General features: G+C 48.6%; 2 protein-coding genes across 3 annotated transcripts in view; one reads left to right on the forward strand and one right to left on the reverse strand.

Annotated features, from left to right (window-relative positions):
- Positions 1-3: 3 nt before the first annotated feature.
- On the forward strand, positions 4-10,509 carry MTERF4 (mitochondrial transcription termination factor 4). Of its 2 annotated transcripts, none has more exons than XM_087424574.1 (4): positions 4-107; positions 1,442-1,940; positions 3,521-3,705; positions 4,389-10,509. In XM_087424574.1, exons 1-4 carry the CDS (start codon positions 87-89, stop codon positions 4,752-4,754), a joined length of 1,071 nt encoding a protein of 356 aa, XP_087280700.1. In that variant the 5' UTR covers positions 4-86; the 3' UTR covers positions 4,755-10,509. The 2 variants fall into 2 exon arrangements, with proteins under 2 accessions (XP_087280700.1, XP_014640968.2); XM_014785482.2 differs by having other exon boundaries at positions 72-122.
- Positions 10,510-11,414: 905 nt separating this feature from the next.
- The window catches only part of SNED1 (sushi, nidogen and EGF like domains 1), a 76,208-nt gene continuing 67,475 nt past the window's right edge, over positions 11,415-20,147 (reverse strand). Inside the window, exons 28-31 of the mRNA XM_004427748.3 lie at positions 15,954-16,070; positions 15,277-15,364; positions 12,707-12,790; positions 11,415-11,494 (exon numbers count right to left, since the gene is read on the reverse strand). Of these exons, the coding sequence (XP_004427805.1) occupies positions 11,458-11,494; positions 12,707-12,790; positions 15,277-15,364; positions 15,954-16,070 (326 nt within the window). The 3' untranslated portion in view covers positions 11,415-11,457. The remainder of the gene's footprint in view (positions 11,495-12,706; positions 12,791-15,276; positions 15,365-15,953; positions 16,071-20,147) is intronic.

Raw genomic sequence — 20,147 nt, forward strand, 5'->3', positions numbered from 1 at the left:
GAAGTGCCGGACCGGGGAGGGCGGAAGTGCCGGACCGGGGAGGGGTCAGCTTCTGGCGTCGGGGTCTTTACCACCGCCTGTGGGCTATGGCGGCGGTCGTCCGGCAGGTGAGGTCGCGCCAGGTACCGGGGGTCCCCGGGGACGTGGACGAGCGGCAGCCGTCGGGGTGTGTGACGGCAGGCCGTGGCACCTCGCAGCCGGAGCCTTCCCGTGAGGCCGGGGCACGCCGGCCTGGGGCCGCCCTGGACCCGCGGCGCTCTCTGCTCCATCAGTGCGCCGTGAGCGCAGCTTCCCGCGCCCCGCGCTGGGCCGGACCTGGGGGTGAATCCGGCGGACGGAGCAGCTGGACCACCCACAGGGCGAGCGGGGGAAGCTGGGGAGCAGCGAGCGCGTGGGTTTGACTGACGGACGGGGGTGCGACGGTACCTAACGCTGGAGGGGCTTTGGGACGGGTTGGGAAGCGAGTGAGTGTCTGGGTGATCTGTGCTTGTTTGGTTACGCGCTTGCCTGAACGGCTGAAGAGTTTTGACGTAAACGGGAATTCTCTATACAAGTTGGCTGACAGGCTAATTATATCCAATAGGATTCTTCTTGTGGAATAAATTTAGGTACGTGAATCTGGAGACTAGTATGAGGTCCAGATGTTTCAGGTGTGGATACCAACCCGGACCCCCAGAGTTGGCGTGAGGATTATTTTAAACTAAAGATGTTTGAGATTCAGCAGATAGAGAAAGAAGCTTTCTCGGAGCTTCCCTTACCTCCCTAAAAACAGAAACTTCTGGGAATGAGGCTGCCATGGACCCCTCTCCTGGGGAGTTTTGTAGCCTTAAAGAAAAAAGACTGCTCGGACCTGCACAGGCAAACATTATCACAGACGTTATCTCTCTTTTTTTCTTTAGAAACCCATTTGTTCTTCCTGTAGAAGCTTTTTCTACCCCTCTGTCTCCCCTATTAAATTAGCCCCTAACGTTAGTGATTTAAGGAGCTACTTCTTTTGTGAGCTGACATATGTATATGAATAAACTTTGTTTTTTCCCCTCATGTTAATCTGTGTATTGTCAGTTAAATTTGCAGGCCCCCCAGGCACTCACCCTTAGAGGGTAGAGGAAAATGTTGTCTCCTCAGGTAGGCAGATTTTATCAGGTGGCCTTAAACTAGTTCTGCCTTGTCCCTGCCTACCTCTGTCCCCTCAATTGTAGCAGCAAAAGCTCATGGAGACTTGTTTGACTCTCTGACCTCTATGTTCTTGCAACACTCTTTTCTCTATATGTGAACTTCCTTCTCTGTAGGCTAAGTTCGGATAAGATTTTGCAGATTGCTTATAAAAACTGTTACGTTTGTGTGGGACCAAGGCACTCAATACCCTGGTTCAAAAATCCTGTGGTGTCTGTTACATTGGGGTGGTGAGGAAATGATTCCCTTTTGGTCCTGTGTCTTATAGGTCTTTGACCGGCACTGCCTGATCCCCCTCATCTGGGCCCGTGTTGCTAGGCAGACTCCTCATGTTGGAGAACAGAAAACGACGACTGCTGCTTTGTTGCGTAAACTGACCACAGCCTCCAGTGGAGGGGGCCTTGAGGACTTATCCTGTTTTGAACCCAAAAAGTATGTGCAGGAACCAGAGTACAGGACAAATCTTACTCACTGCCTCCTTGAGAAGCAGAGGACTCCTGTGGATCAAGGGTCCTTGGAGCGAGAGAAGGTCATCAGTTCCCTCCTGGACATGGGTTTCAGTGATGTCCATATTAATGAATTGCTCAGTATACAACCAGGTACCCACCCTCAACAGTTGTTGGACATTATTTCAGAATTAATACTCTTGGGTTTGAATCCAGAGCCTGTGTATGTGGCCTTGAAGAAAAGTCCTCAATTATTGAAAGTGCCTGTAATGCACATGAAGAAGCGCTCCAGTTACCTGCGAAAGCTTGGGCTTGAAGAAGGTACAAAAAGGCGCAGGTTTTATACATAGTGCTGAGAGGAGTCAGAGTTGGGGAACGAATAGTCTAGGTGAGATGGATTCGGGAAAGTTTCTGGAGAAAAGGCCTTGAGAGGAATGCGTGATTTGGCTTGGAGGTGAGGAAGAGGAGTGACCTCTGCAGAGGGCATTGCAGGAGGGAAAGGGGAGGGTTGGGACTAGAAGAGAGAATTGGAAGGGACTCCTGTCTAGTTTGTTCACTGTGGGGGCTCTAGCATGTAGAACAGTGGTGGGCACCTAGTGTGTGCTCAACAGATAGATGTCAATATGTGATGTTGATATACGTGTATATTACAAAGTTCCTGGTAAAGGCTTGGATTCCAGGTAGCTTGCCTTGATTTACTGTGGAACATGAGCTCTTCCCAGGTTCCTGGGAAACTGGTGGTGTGGCTGTTCCCTCCAGCCACCACCCTCACCTCCAGTAGGATTCGTACCTCAAGGATCCTGGAAGTTCGTTGGATCTCTTTAAGGGCTTTCTGGAATAGGGGCTGGGGGCCCATGTGGTTCTCCAAGAACTGGTACCCACTTTGACCCGAGGAGTTTTATTATTATTTTTTTCATTCTTGACTCTTACTGGTAAGATTGTTGGGGAGAAGAAAAGGTTTGTGGATCCACTATTTCAGAGGATCTATAGGCCGCCTTCTCCAGCAGATAAGCAAAAAGATAGCCTTGGGTGTTTCTCTTAACAGGTTCCCTGTTGCAGTATAATCTGAGAGGCTAAACTTAATACTTATGTGCATGATTATTAATTAGCAAGCTCAGCACAGCCTTAAGAGGCAGAGATGTAGTCTAAACTCCTGAAATTCATTCCTGACATATTTAGCAAGACAGTGACTAACTCAGCTGTTAGGAAGACTTATATTAATAGTTTAAGTAATTTTAAGTTTCCAGTTACTAAATTTTGTCCAGCTGTCCATAGGAAGACCATATGCTTCATTTTGCCTGGGATAGTCTCAGTTTGTACCAGTTATCCTAATGCAAGTGTTAATAGAGCCTCTTTCACTAAAGTGCCCTAGTTTGTATAAAATATATGGTCACCCCACCAACTAGGACATCAGTATTTGTGGTTGTGCATCAAGATTATTCTTGTTGTTATTATTACATTAATTATTATCAGGGAACTCCTTTTCATTGAGTTCAGACTCTCAGGTCTTAAGAATGTTGGTTGTGAAGGCTTCTGTAACTGTTTTATTATGGAAGGAAACATAACCCAAAGCTCCAACGTATCCCATCTTACTGTCTGAGCTTTCCAGGAAGTCCCTGTGAAGTTCTTTTCTGGGTGAGGAGGGCCAGAGGAGGAGACCTAGAATATGAAGTAGGTGCCTTTCAGCCAGAACGAGGCCTCCTCTTTATTCCAGGGAGGGAGGGAGGGCCATTGAGTCTGAGAAGTGGGAGGGAGTCAGTGGGGAGGTGTGTCAGTCTGGCCCCTCCCGTTTCCATGGCACCTCTGGGAAGACCTGTGCTGACCTGAATTGGGTGAGGCCAGCCCCTTGGGTTTCTGGAATATCCTGAACTTATGCACTTGGCCTTTTTTATGTTTTGCAGGGAAACTAAAGAGGGTACTTCACTGTTGCCCTGAAATTTTCATCATGCGTCAGCGGGACATTGACAGCGTTGTCAGGGTTCTCAAGGAGAAGTGCCTTTTCACAGTGCAGCAGGTAACGGAGATTTTACACAGATGCCCCTATGTTCTTCGGGAGGATCCCGGTGCACTGGAGTACAAATTCCAGGTGAGAAGGACTGACAGTGACTGGGCGGTAACAGCAGGTTTCTCGAGTGTGGTAAGGGTCAGCTGTATGGACAGGAAGCCTTGGGCCCCAGGGGCAAGTGGACGAGGTGAAAGGCTGCTGTCCTCTTCACACGCACCAGCCAGAGAGAATTGGGTTTCACTTCTTTGCTGCAGATAAAATCTGTTCTAAACCATTAATAGTGGATGACCCAGCCCCGTTCTTAGAGTCCAAATGGGGCCTGTTTGAAACAGCCAATTAAAAATAGCTAAAACCTTTCTATCTTTAGAACCTATTTTGCATGTTGATTTAAGGAATATAATTGTGACAGTTGTCCTGATTTTTGTTAACAATTATGATGACTTACGTCACATCCCTAGCTGTTTTCTGAATTTTTTGCCTATTTTTACCATACTCATAGTTTTCCTTCCCCCGTCTGAAGAAAAATAGAACTTAATTTCTCCTTCCTGCCCCTTCATTTTCTGCTGCATTTTTTTCCATATGAATTTGAAAATGCTTTGAAAACTGTTAGCCATCTTACAGATGTCGGGTATCATGGATATTCTGCTGTGGTTTGTCAGGCAGTTCTTTCTGAATGCTCTTGGACAACCTGAGTGTAGTATGGATTGTGGAACAACAGGTTTGAGGGTTCTACACCTGAGATTCCTAACTGTGTCTGTGTCCAGTATGCCTATTTTAGGATGGGGGTTAAACATCTGGACGTGGTGAGGACCGACTTCCTGCAGTACCCCATAACCAAGACTAAGCAGAGACACACGTTCCTCGAGCGCCTAGGACGGTACCAGACCCCTGATAAGAAGGGGCAGACGCAGGTCCCCAACCCTTTACTCAAGGACATTCTCAGAGTTTCAGAAGCTGAGTTTCTGGCCAGGACAGCCTGTTCTTCTGCTGAGGAGTTTGAAGTTTTTAAGAAGCTCTTGGCTCGGGAGGAGGAAGAGGAGTCTGAGAGCCGCATGCCTGATGGAGAGAGTGCAAGTGTGGACAAGGAGGAGGAGGAGGATGAAGAGGAGGAGGAGGAGGATGAACTGTGATGGGAGGACTGGAGTGAAAAGAGCCCAGAGATATCAGAGTATTTTGATTTTCTCAAGGCTTTTGGGAGCTTCACTTGGGTCTTCTCAGGTTTTCATTCTAGAAATGGTCTTTTTTTTTGGTGAGGAAGATTAGTCCTGAGCTGACATCTGTGCCAATCCTCCTCTTTTTGCTGAGGAAGTTTGGCCCTGGGCTAACAACCGTGGCCGTCTTCCTCTACTTTATATGTGAGATGCCTGCCACAGCATGGCTTGACAAGCGGTGTGTCCTTCTGCGCCCGGGATCCCAACCTGTGAAGCTTCGGCTGCGGAAGCAGAGCGTGCCAACTTAACCACTACACCACTGGGCCAGCCCCTAGAACTGGTCTTTTGATGAAAAAATTATTATAAATCACCTGAGAAGTAGACAGGTCAAACTAAACAGGAGATGCGTTAGTTTGATTTGTCGTCAGGTCTGTGGGGAGGGCACTGTTCCATCCTGAATAATAGACTGACTTTGAGCGGTAAAAATCAAGGACTCAATACATCATTTGGTTTTACTTTTTCTGTGTCATATATATAGGTGATAATTCCATGACAGTGTAGAGGACCAGATTCCTTCTGGTTTGAGAGTCATTTTATATTTCCTTCTAGTGACAAAAATTATGAGAAGGCAGTGAGGTGTAGGACATCACAGCACTTTATTTTATGAAAACAAGTAGCAGGTTTTCCACAAAAATACTCATGTTTTTAACCCAAAAATATCTTATTGCTTCATAGCTGCATTCAGTGTCCAGCACAGTAAAAGGGAGTTAATTAGTGAAGTATGGTTTTTAATGCCAGCAAAGCATTGGGGCACTTGCCTCTATCTTTGTGAAGAACAGGCCCTGGCTTTGACTTCTCACGGAAGTTCACTTTCATGCCAGCTCATGGCCAGTGAGTCACATCCAGGCCTGAAGCCTCTGGCAGCCATAGAGTGGTGACCTGGAATGTGCCAGAACAGGAAGGGACCATGGAGGGTCCTATCCAGTCATGTCTCCCACCCATTTTACAGATGGGATTTCTGAGACCAGAGGAGAAAAACCTACACAGGGTCATAGAGCAGGGTGGGGCCTGCTGCCAGGGCCACAGGTCTGGTCTTGGTTTCTTTTTTTTTTTTTGCTGAGGAGGATTAGCCCTGAGCTAACATCTGCCGCTAATCTTCCTCTTTTTACTCTTTTTGTGTGTGAGCTGCTGCCACAGCATGGCCGCTGACAGACAGGTGGTGTAGGTCTGTGCCCGGGAACTGAACCTGGGCTGCCGAAGTGGAGTGTGCCAAACTTAACCACTAGGTCATCGAGGCTGGCCCTCTGGTCTTGGTTTCATTCCAGTGAGCTTTCTATGACACCAAAGGTGGTGGAAGTCCCCTTGGGGAACCTAGGGGGTCTGAGGAGTGATTTGAAGAGTTGGGGTCAGGGAATGGAATATGTGAGTGGGGGGTCATCTCTGAGGTAGAGGCCCAGCCTTGATGGTGTGAGCCCTATGAGAGGCTGGAGGATTGGTGCATCGTAGAACATTCTGGGTATCTCTTCCTTGGGGGAACTGGCACAGGAATGCTGCTGCAGAAAACATTTTTGGTGATGTGACCAAAATTCAGGTCTCTGGCACCATTTTACCAGCTATGTGAGACTGGATGCTTGGCTGTGGTTTTCCCGCACAGACTGTCTAAGAATGTGGTCAGGCAGCGGTTCTTGCCTGGGGGCAATCTCGATCCCAGAGAACATCTAGCAACATCTGGGGATGTTTTTGGTGGTTAGGACCACGAGAGGGTTCTACTGGGATCTGGTGGTTGAGGCCAGGGATGCTGTTAAAGATCCTGCAGTGCACAGGACAGCCCCACAGCAGGATGAGCCAGCCCAGAATGTCAGCAGTGCTGAGGCTAAGAAACTGCTCTAAGTCTTGGTTCAGCAAAACACAACTGTATGGATGCATGAGAGCCTCAGATTTTAAGTGGGCTTACATTGATTGTATTTCTTGTATTTAAAAGAAAAGTGGCTGATTTTTAAAGATAGTTCTTTAACCCTGTGCATTGGAATACCATTGATAGATCTGAGCTGTATTTTATTGTGGGGATTCAGCCTTGAGGTGTAGATACTTTTGCTTTCTCCAGGCTCATATTTGAGCATGACTGCAAAGAGAAAGACACTTTTTGTAAAAGAAAAGTAGCTCAGTGAATCCCTCCACAATTGAGTTGGACATCGGTGGCAGTAGTTTGCCAGTGGGAGGAGTTCCAGCTAAGGGAAGGTGCTGGAGGCTGGCTGTGGCTGGGTGGAGCCCTTGTCTGTTGGGTTCGCTGGTGGGAGAACAGTGGGGTGCAGCGTAGGTTTTCTCGTTTGCGTCTGGGACAGCCCACACACAGTGGGGAAAAGGGATATTTTGTCATCACTGTCTCTCTTGGCCTGGGCAAAAGTATTTGAAAATGAAGACATTTCACTCCGTGCCAGTATTTTCACTTTTCCATTTTGTGGTGTCCAAGTGACCAGCACTTTTCCTGGAACCTAGGATGTTGTTTGTGCCCAGTTGGGGGACTAAGGAGAATCCTGAATCTGTGCTTCATTAGGTGATCAGTTCATCCAAGTTTTGATGAGCAAAAGGCTAACTCAGCAACTCACGGTTGCTCCTTCCATTTTGACATAGAAATAAGTGTTTCTCCCCCTGACAGTTTTCTGATTCTATCATTAATAATTTCCTTGGGTGGACTTTGAGTATTTTCGAGGAAGACATCAGAGTTTTAAGAAGGAGCCATGTGAGAAAAGCAGTGGCTCATTGGAATGTTTCAAGGAATTGTAATTCCTTTAGCATCAAGCACTCTGTTTACTAGGTATTTAATCTGTAAAACATCACAATGGCTTAATCATAAGACAACACAGCACCAAGCTCAGGATTCAGTAGACTGTTTCTGTAGAAACAAAGGCTTCTAGGCTAAAAACTGGAACACATTTGCCTCCTGGCTGAGGGCTTGAGGTTATTAACACGGTAGTAGAAAGTTTTATCGACTTTTCCAGTGATATCACTTGATCTTGCCGTTTGCTGGTGTTGCTGTAGCTTACACACACGCACAGTGACAGGTCCCAGTGCGTAGCAGAAGTCAGCAGTACATGTTCCTGTCCGTGGATTTCTCAATTCACCCAGCATTGGAGCCCCTTGACTGAGCTCTGCCATCTTCTCCAGCTGGGCCTTGGAGACTGGGGGTGTTCTGGAGTACAGTAGAGACTTCCTGAAATGACGCTTCCTCCTTCCTGAAATTGATAAATTGCATAATACACAGACATATGCACACAAAGTTTTAATAAAAATAAAAAGCCTAAAATATACTCCTAACTCTTCAAAAAATGTTTTTATAAAAGATGAAAGGAAGGAGCCTTCTCTGTGGCTATAATGCTGACTCGGAGTGGAGTCGGTGGAAGATGCACAGGGGCTTGAGTTCCAGTTTGGATCAGCTGTTAAAATGCTCAGCACGCTATGAGCTGGGGTTGGCTGCTTTGGTTTTAACCTCATTTGCAGGGAGAGGATAGAGCTGCTGGAAAGTGGATGTGGCATGATGATGCTGTGTTCTGCTTGTAAAGATGGAAACTTGTGGAAGATTGTGCTTACTACCTGATAGCCTAAAACAGTTGTTACTTGAGTTGTGGAGTAAAAGAAATCCTAAACGTTATCTAGTATAGCCCGCCCCAGGTATCCATTTTCATTGCATCCAGACTTGTAAGGAGGAGCCCTTGCTGCACTTGGTGGAAATGCTGCCTCTGCTTTCCGAGCTGGGTTTGTGCAGCGCTTGCGTGAAACTCTGGGGTCCTTGGTGTGACTTGTCTTCCAGGGAATGGCTTTCTCTGCATAAGGCCAAAACCTAGGTGACCTCATAGACCAGGGCTTAGCCAAGTATGGCCCATGAGACTTGTGTCTTCCCCCCAACCGTTTTTGTAAATAAAGTTTTATTGGAACATAGCCACACCTGTGCAGTCACATGTCTGTGGCTGTGTTTGCGCTAGGACCACAGAGCTGAGTAGTTGCCATAGAGTCCATCTAGTCCACAAAGCCAAAGGTATTTACTGTCTGACCCTTTACAGAAAAAGGCATAGACTAAAAGTGTATAAACTGCATCTTAGTATTAATTAACGTTTTCTCTTTCAAAATCTACTGATCCATATGATGGATCACTAGCCTGCAACGTATAGCATAAATAATCTGCTGGTGGAGGAGAGCTGGGTGAAGCTGCACCTACAACTTGGCTTTCTTGTCAGTGTCACCTCGTTTCTGCCCCTTCTTCCAGCTCCACTGTTTCTGCTTTGGAAGCTGTTGATAGCAGTTCCTCCTTGACTTGATTGTTAGGTCTCAAGGGAGAATTCTTTCTCTGACTTTGGACACTGAGAACTGGTTTCTGAATGTTGCAGAAGTGTTACTGGCTGCCAGCCTTGCAAATCCAGGGCTGACGCGCAGGCTGCGGTTGCTCATTCACAGTGGCCCAGTGGCCCCACAGCCCCGCAGCCCCGCGGCCCCATGGCCCCTTTAGGAAACCGCAGCCTGGGTTACAGCATAGGTGTTAAGTGCATCGCAGGAGTTGGAGGTGATTGGTCTGGAGGAGTCTCCCTGGCTGTGGCCGGGCAGGGAGGTGGGCTGGTGTGTGCCTGGTCTGGCCGTCTGTCTTCTAGAGGCCGGAGGAGAGAAGTTGCAGAGGGGACTGACTGTAGCCAGGACCTTGTCTCTCGGGGTGTCCTTTTCAATCCAGTTTTAGACGTCGTCTTCCTGGGCTTTTGAAACACATGAGGTTGATGGAGTGTAACAAGAACATCTCGAATCCTTTGAAGAAAAAGCAAAGTGGGGTATGAGGAAGATGATACTCATTCCTCTGAAACGGCGGCTCCCGTTTCTCTTAGTGGTCCTCAGATTGCTGCCACATCATGACCCCATGTTTCTGCTGCATCAGGTCTGTGAGGCTTGCTCCCTCTGACACGGCAGCAGATGGGGCCAGGCTTGTTGAGGAGGACAGACTAAATCCCCCAGAGTTAGGGACGTTTGGGCAGCATCGCAGCTTTTACATTTGAAATCTGAAGGCTGCTCCCCCTCCATTGGGGACACCCCTGGATCTTTTCTCTGAAGGCACAAGCTGTCCCCAGCCACTCTGGATGGAAATGAATTCTTGCACTGTTTTTGGGTGTGTGTCTGGGTACACGTGTTTCTGTTTCCTGCCTATTTGTGTTTTCTCTGTTCTTTCGAGAATGCGTAGTCTAAAGGCCAGTGTTTGATAATTTGATAATTAGTTGTGGGTTTCTGATTTGTTGTTATAGAAATGGATTCGCTGAGCAAGTTTTTAAAAAATATATTATTCTTTCAGGTGACTTATTGCAATATAACTATTTCAAACCCAAATTATATTTGTGGCTTCTTAATCCTAGCAGGGAATTGCTTGCAAGCCATGGTGTGTGTGTTTTGGATATGTGTTTCTTTGTGGTGTGAGGTGGGAGGGGGAAGCAATGCCTTTGAGTAGAAGGAGCTGAGTGCGGAGATTTTCACATCTGACTGGAAGCTGCCCGGCTGCCCGAGGTCATGCACTCTCTCTTGCCTGCACTTCCCTGCCCCGCGGATCCCAGCCTCGGCCTTCCCTGCTTGGTTGGTGAGAATGCCCTTCCTTTGGTGTCAGCCTACACCTGCAAAGCTCTTTTGTTCTGGTTGTTTGTAAATGTCTCTGAATAACATTTCTCCCTCGTTTCCTCAGCCGTGTAATAAATGTCACCCTGTTTGTGAAGTTACTTGTTCCCTGGGTGCCTCACTCTCCTCTCCTACGACACCAGGAAGATGGTTTCCAGGCTTGTCTATGGAGCAGGAGTACTAAGCTGTCCTGGGCCAAGCAGAAGTCCTCTGTCATTCCTGGTGACATCACGTTGAGAAGAAATTGTGACAGGCTGTAGATGGGCCTCTGTGGTTTAACTAAATGTCTTCCAAACTAACGTGAAGACTTGCCACAGAATTTGCGTGTTGGGAGGTGAGGGTAGATAGGGTTGAATTGCCTAAGAGTTTGGGAAATGCTGGATTAAACAAGAATAGAGTTGGAAATTTTCTTTCATTTCAGGATTTCTGAATGCTTAGGATTCCTGTGTCCACTGGGACTCTCCTAGTGACAGTCTTCAGGACTCCCCAGAGTTATGTGGTCAAGCCCTACACCCCACTTTTTCTTTCAATAGATTGCCATTCATAGGGTCTGGGAAGCAGTCCCTTAACCCCACGTTCCTAGAATGCCTCTGCAGTCCAGGCATCCCAGGCCCTCCTACCATCACCTACTCCCCTCTACCCCTCTCAGCACCCCCACCTCCCTCCAGGTGCCAGCTGGTCTTCTGGCTTCTCTCAGTGCTCACCCTGCACCCCCATCACTGCCAACCAGGGAAGGCGTTTCTTGGGTCCCTCGAGATAGAGTAGGATTCATCCTCACCCCAGAGAGCCTCAGTCCCACTGGAGGATGGTTCTGTACCAGGTTCGTATGTATTGGGAGGCCTTCATATTGGTTTTTCTCACCCATGTTAACCCCCTCAGGGCATTCTGAAACCTCGTGCTCTGGGAGTCTGGGATACTGAGTGCGCACAGTGAGCTTTCTTTCGCCGTGCTCTGCGAGGAGCCAGCAGCTCTCTAAAAGGCCAGGTGCTGGAGGGACGGCCCTCCGACCTCCCAGCAGCTCGGTGGCTGTGGTGGGGAACGTACCTTAAGATTTCTTCAGTGTTGGACTGTTACTTTGTTTCCTGAAATAATTAGAGAAAGGTGGTTTATGAAAAAGAAACCGTATACCTGTAACCTGCAGCTTCCCCCGCCTGGGTGCCTGCTGAATCCTGTCTTGTCTTTAGCTCACATCTGTCCTAGTTTGGGGAGGGCCATCAGTGAGACACTGACGCAGGGATTAGCATTTCAGTCTGTGTTTGAGGACTTGAGGTGGGAGTCATGCAGTGAAGGGGAAAGCAACCTGGCTGGATGTGAGTCATGGGGAGTAAGAAGTGTGTGGAAGAAAGAAAGTGAGAGCCACGTAGGGAGGAGACAGTGTTGGTGGATCCACACTGTGCTTTGCCTCGACACTCAGTGACGCAGAACCCAGTGTGTGGCTACTGTTGGTCTGTGAAGAATATGCCTGGGTTTGGACTCTGCTGTTTTTTGTGTGTTTTTGTGAGGAGATCAGCTTGTGCTAACATCTGCCAATCTTCCTTTTTTTTTTTTGCTGAGGAAGACTGCCCCTGGGCTAACATCTGTGCCCATCTTCCTCCACTTTATATGGGACACCGCCACAGCATGGCTTGCCAAGCACTGCGTCGGTGTGCGCCCGGGATCTGAACCGGCAAACCCCGGGCCGCCACAGCAGAGCGCACACACTTAACCACTTGCGCCACCGGGCCGGCCCCTGGCCTCTGCTGTTTTGAAAGCATACAATGTACTCAGGCAGGGCATTATGTAATAACTCTTGTGACTACCTTGAACCTTTTGGGGAAAGAACCTGGAATGAGTGACTAAAAAGTAAATAGAGATTTACTATATTTACTATATTTGCAGTTTGTCAATAATGCTCTATGGTTCCCAATTCTAGTACCAGGTATTGTGTGAACATCCATAACCAGAGTGACCCCCCCAGCACCCACCATGTGACTTCTCCCAACCACCATGTGACCCCACCACCCACCATGTGACCTCAGTACCCACCATGTGATTTCTCCCCACCACCCACCATGTGACCCCCCCCAGCACCCACCATGCCTGGCTGTACCCATCTGTGTGCTCACGTGCACACGTGTGCACAAAATTTCTTAGCATAACATCATTGTGCAGCGGATGCACATCTGGGCAAACAGCTTGGCTCAGCCCACAGGCCTGTGGCATTCCACAGCACTCAGTCCCCAGTGCCACACCTGCCCCGTTACCCTGTGAGCTACACGTGGGACACAGCATGGGCTTCCTGCCCGAGACGGAACCTGTTTGGGGTCTTCCTGATGCTCGTGCTCTCACAGCTCTCCTTGAAGCAGACATCCTGGTGCACTTTGTAGACTCTTTTGTACCTGTGTCATGAGAAAGCTCTGTGAAGCCAGAACCTGGAGTAGAATGTTGCCTGGCTGCTTCACCTTGGCCACAGGAACCCACAGGGAACTGTGCAGGTGTTTGAGGAAAAGGCCATTATTTTCTTAATAAACCTTACCAAAATAAGACACTCTTTTTAAGTGTCCATTTGGACACTTTTCTGTCTTACAGGCAGTTCCTGGAGAAGTCTGAGGAGGCTTGGAGATGCACGCATTAGATGTGGGCTCTGGACACAGGAGCCCTAACTTCTGGCCCTGCTTCCCATTTATTAACTAGTCTACTTTGAGCACATCTCTGGAACTTAAGCCTCAGCTTCGTGTGCAATGGGAGCTACTCATACTACCTCTGTCCCAAGTTTGTAGGTGATAACGGATGGGAAACTGTTTTGGTTCTTGTTAAGGCTCTCAAATGTCAGAGCTGCTGAAAAGAGAGATGCAGGGAGTTTGACAGGCGAAGCCCAACTTGTGTGCTCAGTCTAGGAGAGCCTTAGGATTTAAAGCCTTTGAGAAGACTTCTACTTCCGGCCCTCAGGGAGTAATGGGCTCTGGAATTAACCTCCCAGTGTGAACACCAGAGAACTGGACAAATATGGGAAGTCACTCTTTTCAGATGTCACTCTCAGAAAACAGACAATGCAAGACTTGATCCCTGAGAGAAGGGAAACATGAGATGAGCCCCTGGGTCACCCTGGAATTCAGTGGGAGGCACTTTCTGGACTGCATTGCAGGGGGCATGGGGAGGAGGTCCAAGTAGTGGTTACACTGAGCAGAGGAGGCAGAGGCGGCTGGAATTTGTGGGGCAGAGTGCTAGAGAGCAGGAGGCTGTGCAGAGGAAGAGCTCTAAAGATCTGCAGAGGGATCCCTTTGAAAATTGAGCTGGTAGTAGGCAGGAAAAGAGAAAAAAAACTAACAAAGATCAGATGGGACAAATAGAAAACAAATAGCAGTATGGTAGATTTCAGCACAGTCACATCACTCATCACATTAACTTGTAAATGTCTAAACACTCCAGTAAAACCAGAGATGCCAGGCTGGATGTAAAGCAAGACCCAACTATATGCGAAGTACAAGGAGGGCACTTGAAGAGGCAGAGAGGTGGAACGTGAAAGGAGGGAAGCTTTGGGCAAGCATATGGCTCTCCTGGGCAAGCTCTGGTGTAAGTAGCACAGCTGGAAGATGGTGGATACTGTGGGTTCAGGCTGGCATACCACGGAATCTAAATTCAGACACCTGTAAACGCACATTCCCAAATCCCAGTGCCGCTGGTGTCTCCTATGTATTCCTGCCGCGTTAAGCCTGGCTTCACGTCCAAGCTCAAATCCAGCCTCCACCTTGTCTTCCTGCCTCCCATCCAGAGAGACCTCTAAATATGTCATCAAACATGTCACCCTCTGCTCAGCACCCTCCAGTAGCTCCCCGGTTCACGGAGGACAAATGCTGGAGTCCTTCCAAGGCCCCACCGGGCTCCCCTGCTCACTCGGCTCTGGCCCTGCTGGCCTCCCTGTTGCTCCTCAGCCGCACGGGCACGCTCCTGATTTAGGGCCTTGGCAGCTGATATTCTGACTCTCCCAGAGAGCTGTCGTTCCCTCAGGTCCCTCCCCTCCTCCATGTCTGTTTGATGTCACCTTTCCCATGAGGCTTCTGCTGACACCTTCTTTAAAGCTGCAGCTGTCTCCTCCCTGTCCCCCAACCCTGGCTCTCCTGGCCCCACGGGTTCACCTCTTCCTTTTCTTCTTTGCACTGACCACTTTCTAAAATACCACATAACACTCGTGCTCCTTGTGTGCTGTCTCCCTCGTCTAGAGTGTAATGATCCTGAGGGCAGGACTTCAGCCTGTTCTGCTCACTGATGTGTGCCATGTCTAGAATCACACCTGGCACACAGTAGGGGCTTGTACGTACTTGTGGACTAAACAGATTATAAGTATGACCCACAGAGTCACCGAGTGTTAGCAAGAGAGGTCCTAAGAGGTGAGCTAGGCCACCTCTCCCTCTGCAGCCCATTTTACAGATGGGGAAACTGAGGCGTGAGTGCTTTGCTCAGGGCCATATCATGACTTAATGGCAGAAGCGAGACTCAAGTTCTGCTCTGCTGTTGTTTATCTTTCCAGTGGGCTCGGAGGCAGAGGCGAGCAGCACTTCCTGGGACCCGTGTACACGTGGCCCTGCCACCCAGGGGAGGGGGGCCGATATTGCTTGAGGGTGCAGAAAAGGAAGGCCCGAGGGGTTGGGAGCCAGGGGGTCAGGCTCCTAGACCTCCCGTGCCACTGCTCCCAGCTGCACAGACAGGCAAGTTTATTCAGCCTTTCTACCATGTGGAGGGAACAGGTAGTCAAGCCCCTTCTGTGACCAGGACTGGTAGACCTTCTCAGGGGCTTTGAGGATGGGGTAAGCTGGACTTCGTGAAAGCACTTCGGGAGGTCAGGAACGCTCTACAAACGTGGTGAAGGCAGAGCAGAGAAACTTACACGTGGTGACAGATGCCTCCTTCCCAGACCGGAAAGGACTTTGTCTCCGAGAACAGCCGCGTGCAGGGCTGGGGCACCTTTTTACAGGCTGCCGGCACAAAGGAAAAGGGTCGTGGCTTACGAGGAGCTCAGTGCGTGATGGGAGCTCTCTTCCTGCGCCCTGGAGGAGGCCCTGGCAGCCGGGCTGGGCCTGGGGGTCCACCCCTGCTGCTTCCTGGGCTGGGGGCCCCATCCCCAGGGGTACTCAGCGACTGTGGGGGCTGCTCTGATACAGGATCCTTGAAGCCTGCAGGCTGGTTTCCCTTAGGGCTCACCATAATCTCTGGGCCCTGAGCCAAAAATAGTCCCCTGCACTCACTTCACTGTGGGGTAGCTGTTGCTCTGTGTCCCTTGCTTTCTGACTGTCTCTAGACCCCCAATTATCTGGGCAGCACCTTTCACCCTGGCACTTCAGGGACAGTGTGAGGCCCAGTGGCTTATTGCCCGCCAGCCTCCCTACCTGGGCACTCGGAAGTCTGGGGCACTGAGGCCAGGCCCCTGTCCTGGCACCTCTCGGTTTGAGGTCCTCGTGGCAAACCCACCCTGGCCTAGTAGTCCCATCACAGCCTCCTGTAGCAGGTGTCTCAAGGCCAGGCCCGGGGGTCCCCTGCAAGCAACAGGCGCGGCCCCTGACTTACCAAGCTCGCAGCGTCTGCCTTTGAAGCCTGGGCCACAGTCACAGCTGTGGGTGTCCATGCCTGGCACGCAGGTGCCTCCGTTCTGACAGGAATTTTCTGAACAGTTCATGGGGGCGTCTGCAAACAGGCCACGAGCCGTTAGTCACTGGGACCCCAGAGGAAGGCCTGCATTACCATGTTGCTGTCTCTTACTGTCCCGAACACCGCTGGGCCCTAGTGGTGGCCCCGTTCAGGTGGCCAGAGAGAGCAGAGGTGAAAAGACGGGATTCAGCTGGGCCCTGACCCCATGACCTGGAGGGAGGGAGGGAGGGAGGAGCAAGTGATTCCCCTGGGACCCTCTGGGCTGAGCTGCCACGTGGCAGAGGAGCCTCACTCGAAGCTTAGATTATGGTCGGCTCTGGTCACCTTCAGGAGAGACTCCCAGCTCTGCCCTGGCCTCTGCCCCCTCACCCCCCCGCATTTCCGCTGACTTTGCCCCTGCACAGGATTTCTTCTACTTGGAACGCCGAGGCCTCCCCTTGAGCGCCTCACTTGGAGCTCCCTCCTCATCCTCCAGGACCTGTCCCCAAGCCACCTGCGTCTCCCCAAGTCCCAGCCCCCGGCAGCCTCCCACCCTGAGTGCAGACAGCTGTCTGTGCAGGACTTGGTGCTGGCGTCTATGCCCCCATGGGCCACTGTCTGCCCATCCCCGCAGTGGCCTCACCACACTCCTGGCAGCTAGAAGCGGGCGCTCAGGGGTGCCACCAGGGAGGAGCAGGCCTACCTTTTCCCCTTAGGGTCCACTCTGTCCTCTTTTTTTTTTAAGCTTTGTTAAGATATCTGTCGTTTTTATTTTTAACTTAAAAAACATTGAGAAACACAAAAGATCTTCGAAGAATTGTGCATACCTCACTGCTTCTAATACCAGAAGGCCAGTCTCCCCTCTGCATCAAATCCAACACCCCCCACCCTGGCCAACGCCCCCACCTTGGCATCTTCCCCACAGGCGCCAACCACCTTTCCAGGGGGGCTGACCGGGTGGGCCCCGCCTCTCCCCCGTTTCCCCCTCCCAGGCCCTCTTGGGTTCTGTCTGTTGGCTGGTTCACCTCCTCCCTGTATCTACTTCACTCTCTCCTTTCCCCTCACTGTACTCTGGGCCCTTCCTTTTTGTCTTTCCTGATGTGCAAAAGGTGAGCTGTGGGCTTTGGAAAACTTTTTATTGTGAAAAATTAAAGACCTACAAAATGTAGAGTATGAAGAATGCCATATATCGTCACTCAGCTTCAACGATTATTAACATTTTGCCAATCTTGTTTAATCTATTTCCATCTTTCCATCTCCCTTTCTTTCTCTTGTGGAATTTCAAAGCAGTTCACAGAAGCCACGTCACCTGTAAATACGTCAGCAGGTATCTAATACGTAAAGACTTTAAAAGTTTTTATACAAGCACAATGCAATCATTACAAAATTAGCAGTAGTTCCTTAATATCATAAGAGATCACAGTCCATGTTCAGATTTCCCTGGTCATCTTAAAACGTCCTTCACGGCTGGTCTCATCTAGTCAGGATTCATAAGAACGCACATTGCCTCAGTTTGATGCGGCTCACGTGTCTCTTAATCTATAACTTTTCATCTTCTTCCCTCTGCGTTTATTGAAGAAACACGTCATTTGTCCTGTAGAATTCTCCTTTTGGATTTGACTTAATGCTTTCTTGTGGCATTAACTCATTCCCCATCCCCCATCCCCATGGTTCCTGGAAATTGGTATTTCGAGAGGGGCTTAATAGGATTCAGGGTCAAATGGTCATTGCAGGACTGCTTCTCAGGTGGTGGCCATGCACCCTTGGGCACTCCAGGAGGTGTGAGATATCTCCAAGTCCGGTTTTAGTGATGTGAGGACTGATCACTGGGTCAGCGCTGGCAGCCTGATTAATCCAGAATAAAGTTCTCTTAGGCTGTGCACCTGATGGCTTGAGCAGCCACAGAGATCCCTGATCTGGGTCCCAGATCCTTCATCTCACTAGGATGGTGATAGCTGACTCGATCTGTTGCTCCTCTGCCTTCACTAGCTGGAAAGTCTTTTGTGAAGACCTGCTTTCCCTCACCCATCACTTGGTCACCCTGAAATACAGTCCATGCAGGCAAGGCCGGATAAGTGCTCCATTCTTTTCCTTTATGTGTACACTTGCAGAGGGAGTCGGTACCCCAGCAAGCTCTCAAGTTGACCAATATGTTGTTCGTTCTTTTTGAACATCATTACGAATTCATGGGTTTCACTCTGTTGCTGTCATTAGTTTTCTTTTTTTTTTTTTTTTTATTTATTTTATTTTTTTCCCCCCAAAGCCCCAGTGGATAGCCGTGTGTCGTAGCTGCACATCCTTCTAGTTGCTGCATGTGGGACTCGGCCTCAGGATGAACGGAGAAGTGGTGCCTCAATGCGCACCCGGGATCCGAACCCGGGCCGCCAGCATCGCAGCGCACGCACTTAACCACCAAGCCACAGGGCCGGCCCTCATTAGTTTTCTTGATGCTCAATTTATCCCATCTTTGGCCAGCAGGAGCCGTTCAGGTTGGCTCCTATGCCCTTTAGACACATCCCAGTTCTTGAAAGCTTGCTTGCTTTGTAAAAGTATGTCCTAGGCTTATTTAGTCCATATTCTGCTTCAGTCTTAGAATCAGCCACTTCTCCAAAGACTCTGGTTCCTTTTGGTGGAGAATGGCATCTGGAGCCCCTCTGGGCTTGAGGGGCTCACTGTTACTGGGGTGTCAGTGCTTCAGGAGACAGAACTAGGAAAATTGATTTAAAAATAAAAATAAAAAAATAATAAATTCATATCACTAGTTCTCGTTCAAATGATCAGAGTTAAATAACCCAGGCATTTCACTTCTTTGATTTATATTATATCTCTTTATGCTAAAAATCTTGGTGGCACTGACATAATTATTTTCTTTATCCCAGATGTACATGTAACAATTTTAAAATAACAGTACCGGTATTACTGCTAACATCAAGATCACTGAGTACAGCGTTAAATTTCTTGCAATTCTTTTTGTCCTTAGAATATATCCCACTAGAAGTGAATAGTCACAACAGTGTTTTTAAGATTTTTTTTTTTTTTTTTTTTTTTTATTTTTTGCCCCCAAAGCCCCAGTAGATAGTTGTATGTCACAGCTGCACACCCTTCTAGTTGCTGTATGTGGGACTCAGCCTCAGGATGGACAGAGAAGTGGTGCCTCGATGCGCACCCGGGATCCGAACCCGGGCCGCCAGCATCGCAGCGCGCGCACTTAACCACCAAGCCACAGGGCCGGCCCACAACAGTGTTTTTAAAATCACTTGAAATGATACTTTTTTCCTGTGTGGTTATACCATGAATATGATGTTGATTTCAGTTTGTTTTCAATTTTCAGTCATTTTTTTTTTTGGTGTCACTTAGAAAACATTTTCTTGGGGGGCTGGCCTGGTGGCGTAGTGGTTAAGTTCATGCGTTCCGCTTTGGCGGCCCAGGGTTTGGCGGTTCGGATCCTGGACGTGGACCTACTCACCGCTCATCAAGACATGCTGAAGCGGTGTCCCATATAGAAGAGCCACAACTCTACAACTATGATATACAACTGTGTACTGGGGCTTTGGGGAGAAAAAAGAAAAAAAAAAAAAAAAGGAGGAAGATTGGCAGCAGATGTTAGTGCAGGGTGAATCTTCCTAAAAAAAAAAACAACAGAAAAAAACCATTTTCTTGGTTCTAAAGTCAAAACTATAAAGACGCATTCAGAGAAGTCTAGCATCTATCTCCATTCCCTTACTTTCTTCTTCTTTTTCTTTCCTTCCTTGTATAGTTAACCATTTTTATTAGTTTTCTTTTTAAGTATAAGAAAATATTTATACTCATATTTCCCTTTCCCATTTTCCTACACAAAAGAGATACCGAAAACACTGTTCTGTACATTACATTTTTAAAACAGCTTTATTTAGATATAACATATATCGTACAATTCACACATTTAAAGTGTATAATTCATTGATTTTTAGCATATTCACAGATATGTGCATCCATCCCCATAGTCAATTTTAGAACATTTTTTATCATCTCAAAAAAAAACTCTATACCCTTAGCTGTCAGCCCCCTATACTTCCACCCCTATCTGCAGTCCTAAGCAACCACTTATCTCCTTTCTGTCACTGTAGATTTCCCTATTCTGGACTTTTTTATGAA

The sequence above is a fragment of the Ceratotherium simum genome, chromosome 37 (assembly GCF_057802395.1).
Source record: "Ceratotherium simum simum isolate JZ-2026a chromosome 37, ASM5780239v1, whole genome shotgun sequence".
Classification (NCBI taxonomy): domain Eukaryota; kingdom Metazoa; phylum Chordata; class Mammalia; order Perissodactyla; family Rhinocerotidae; genus Ceratotherium; species Ceratotherium simum.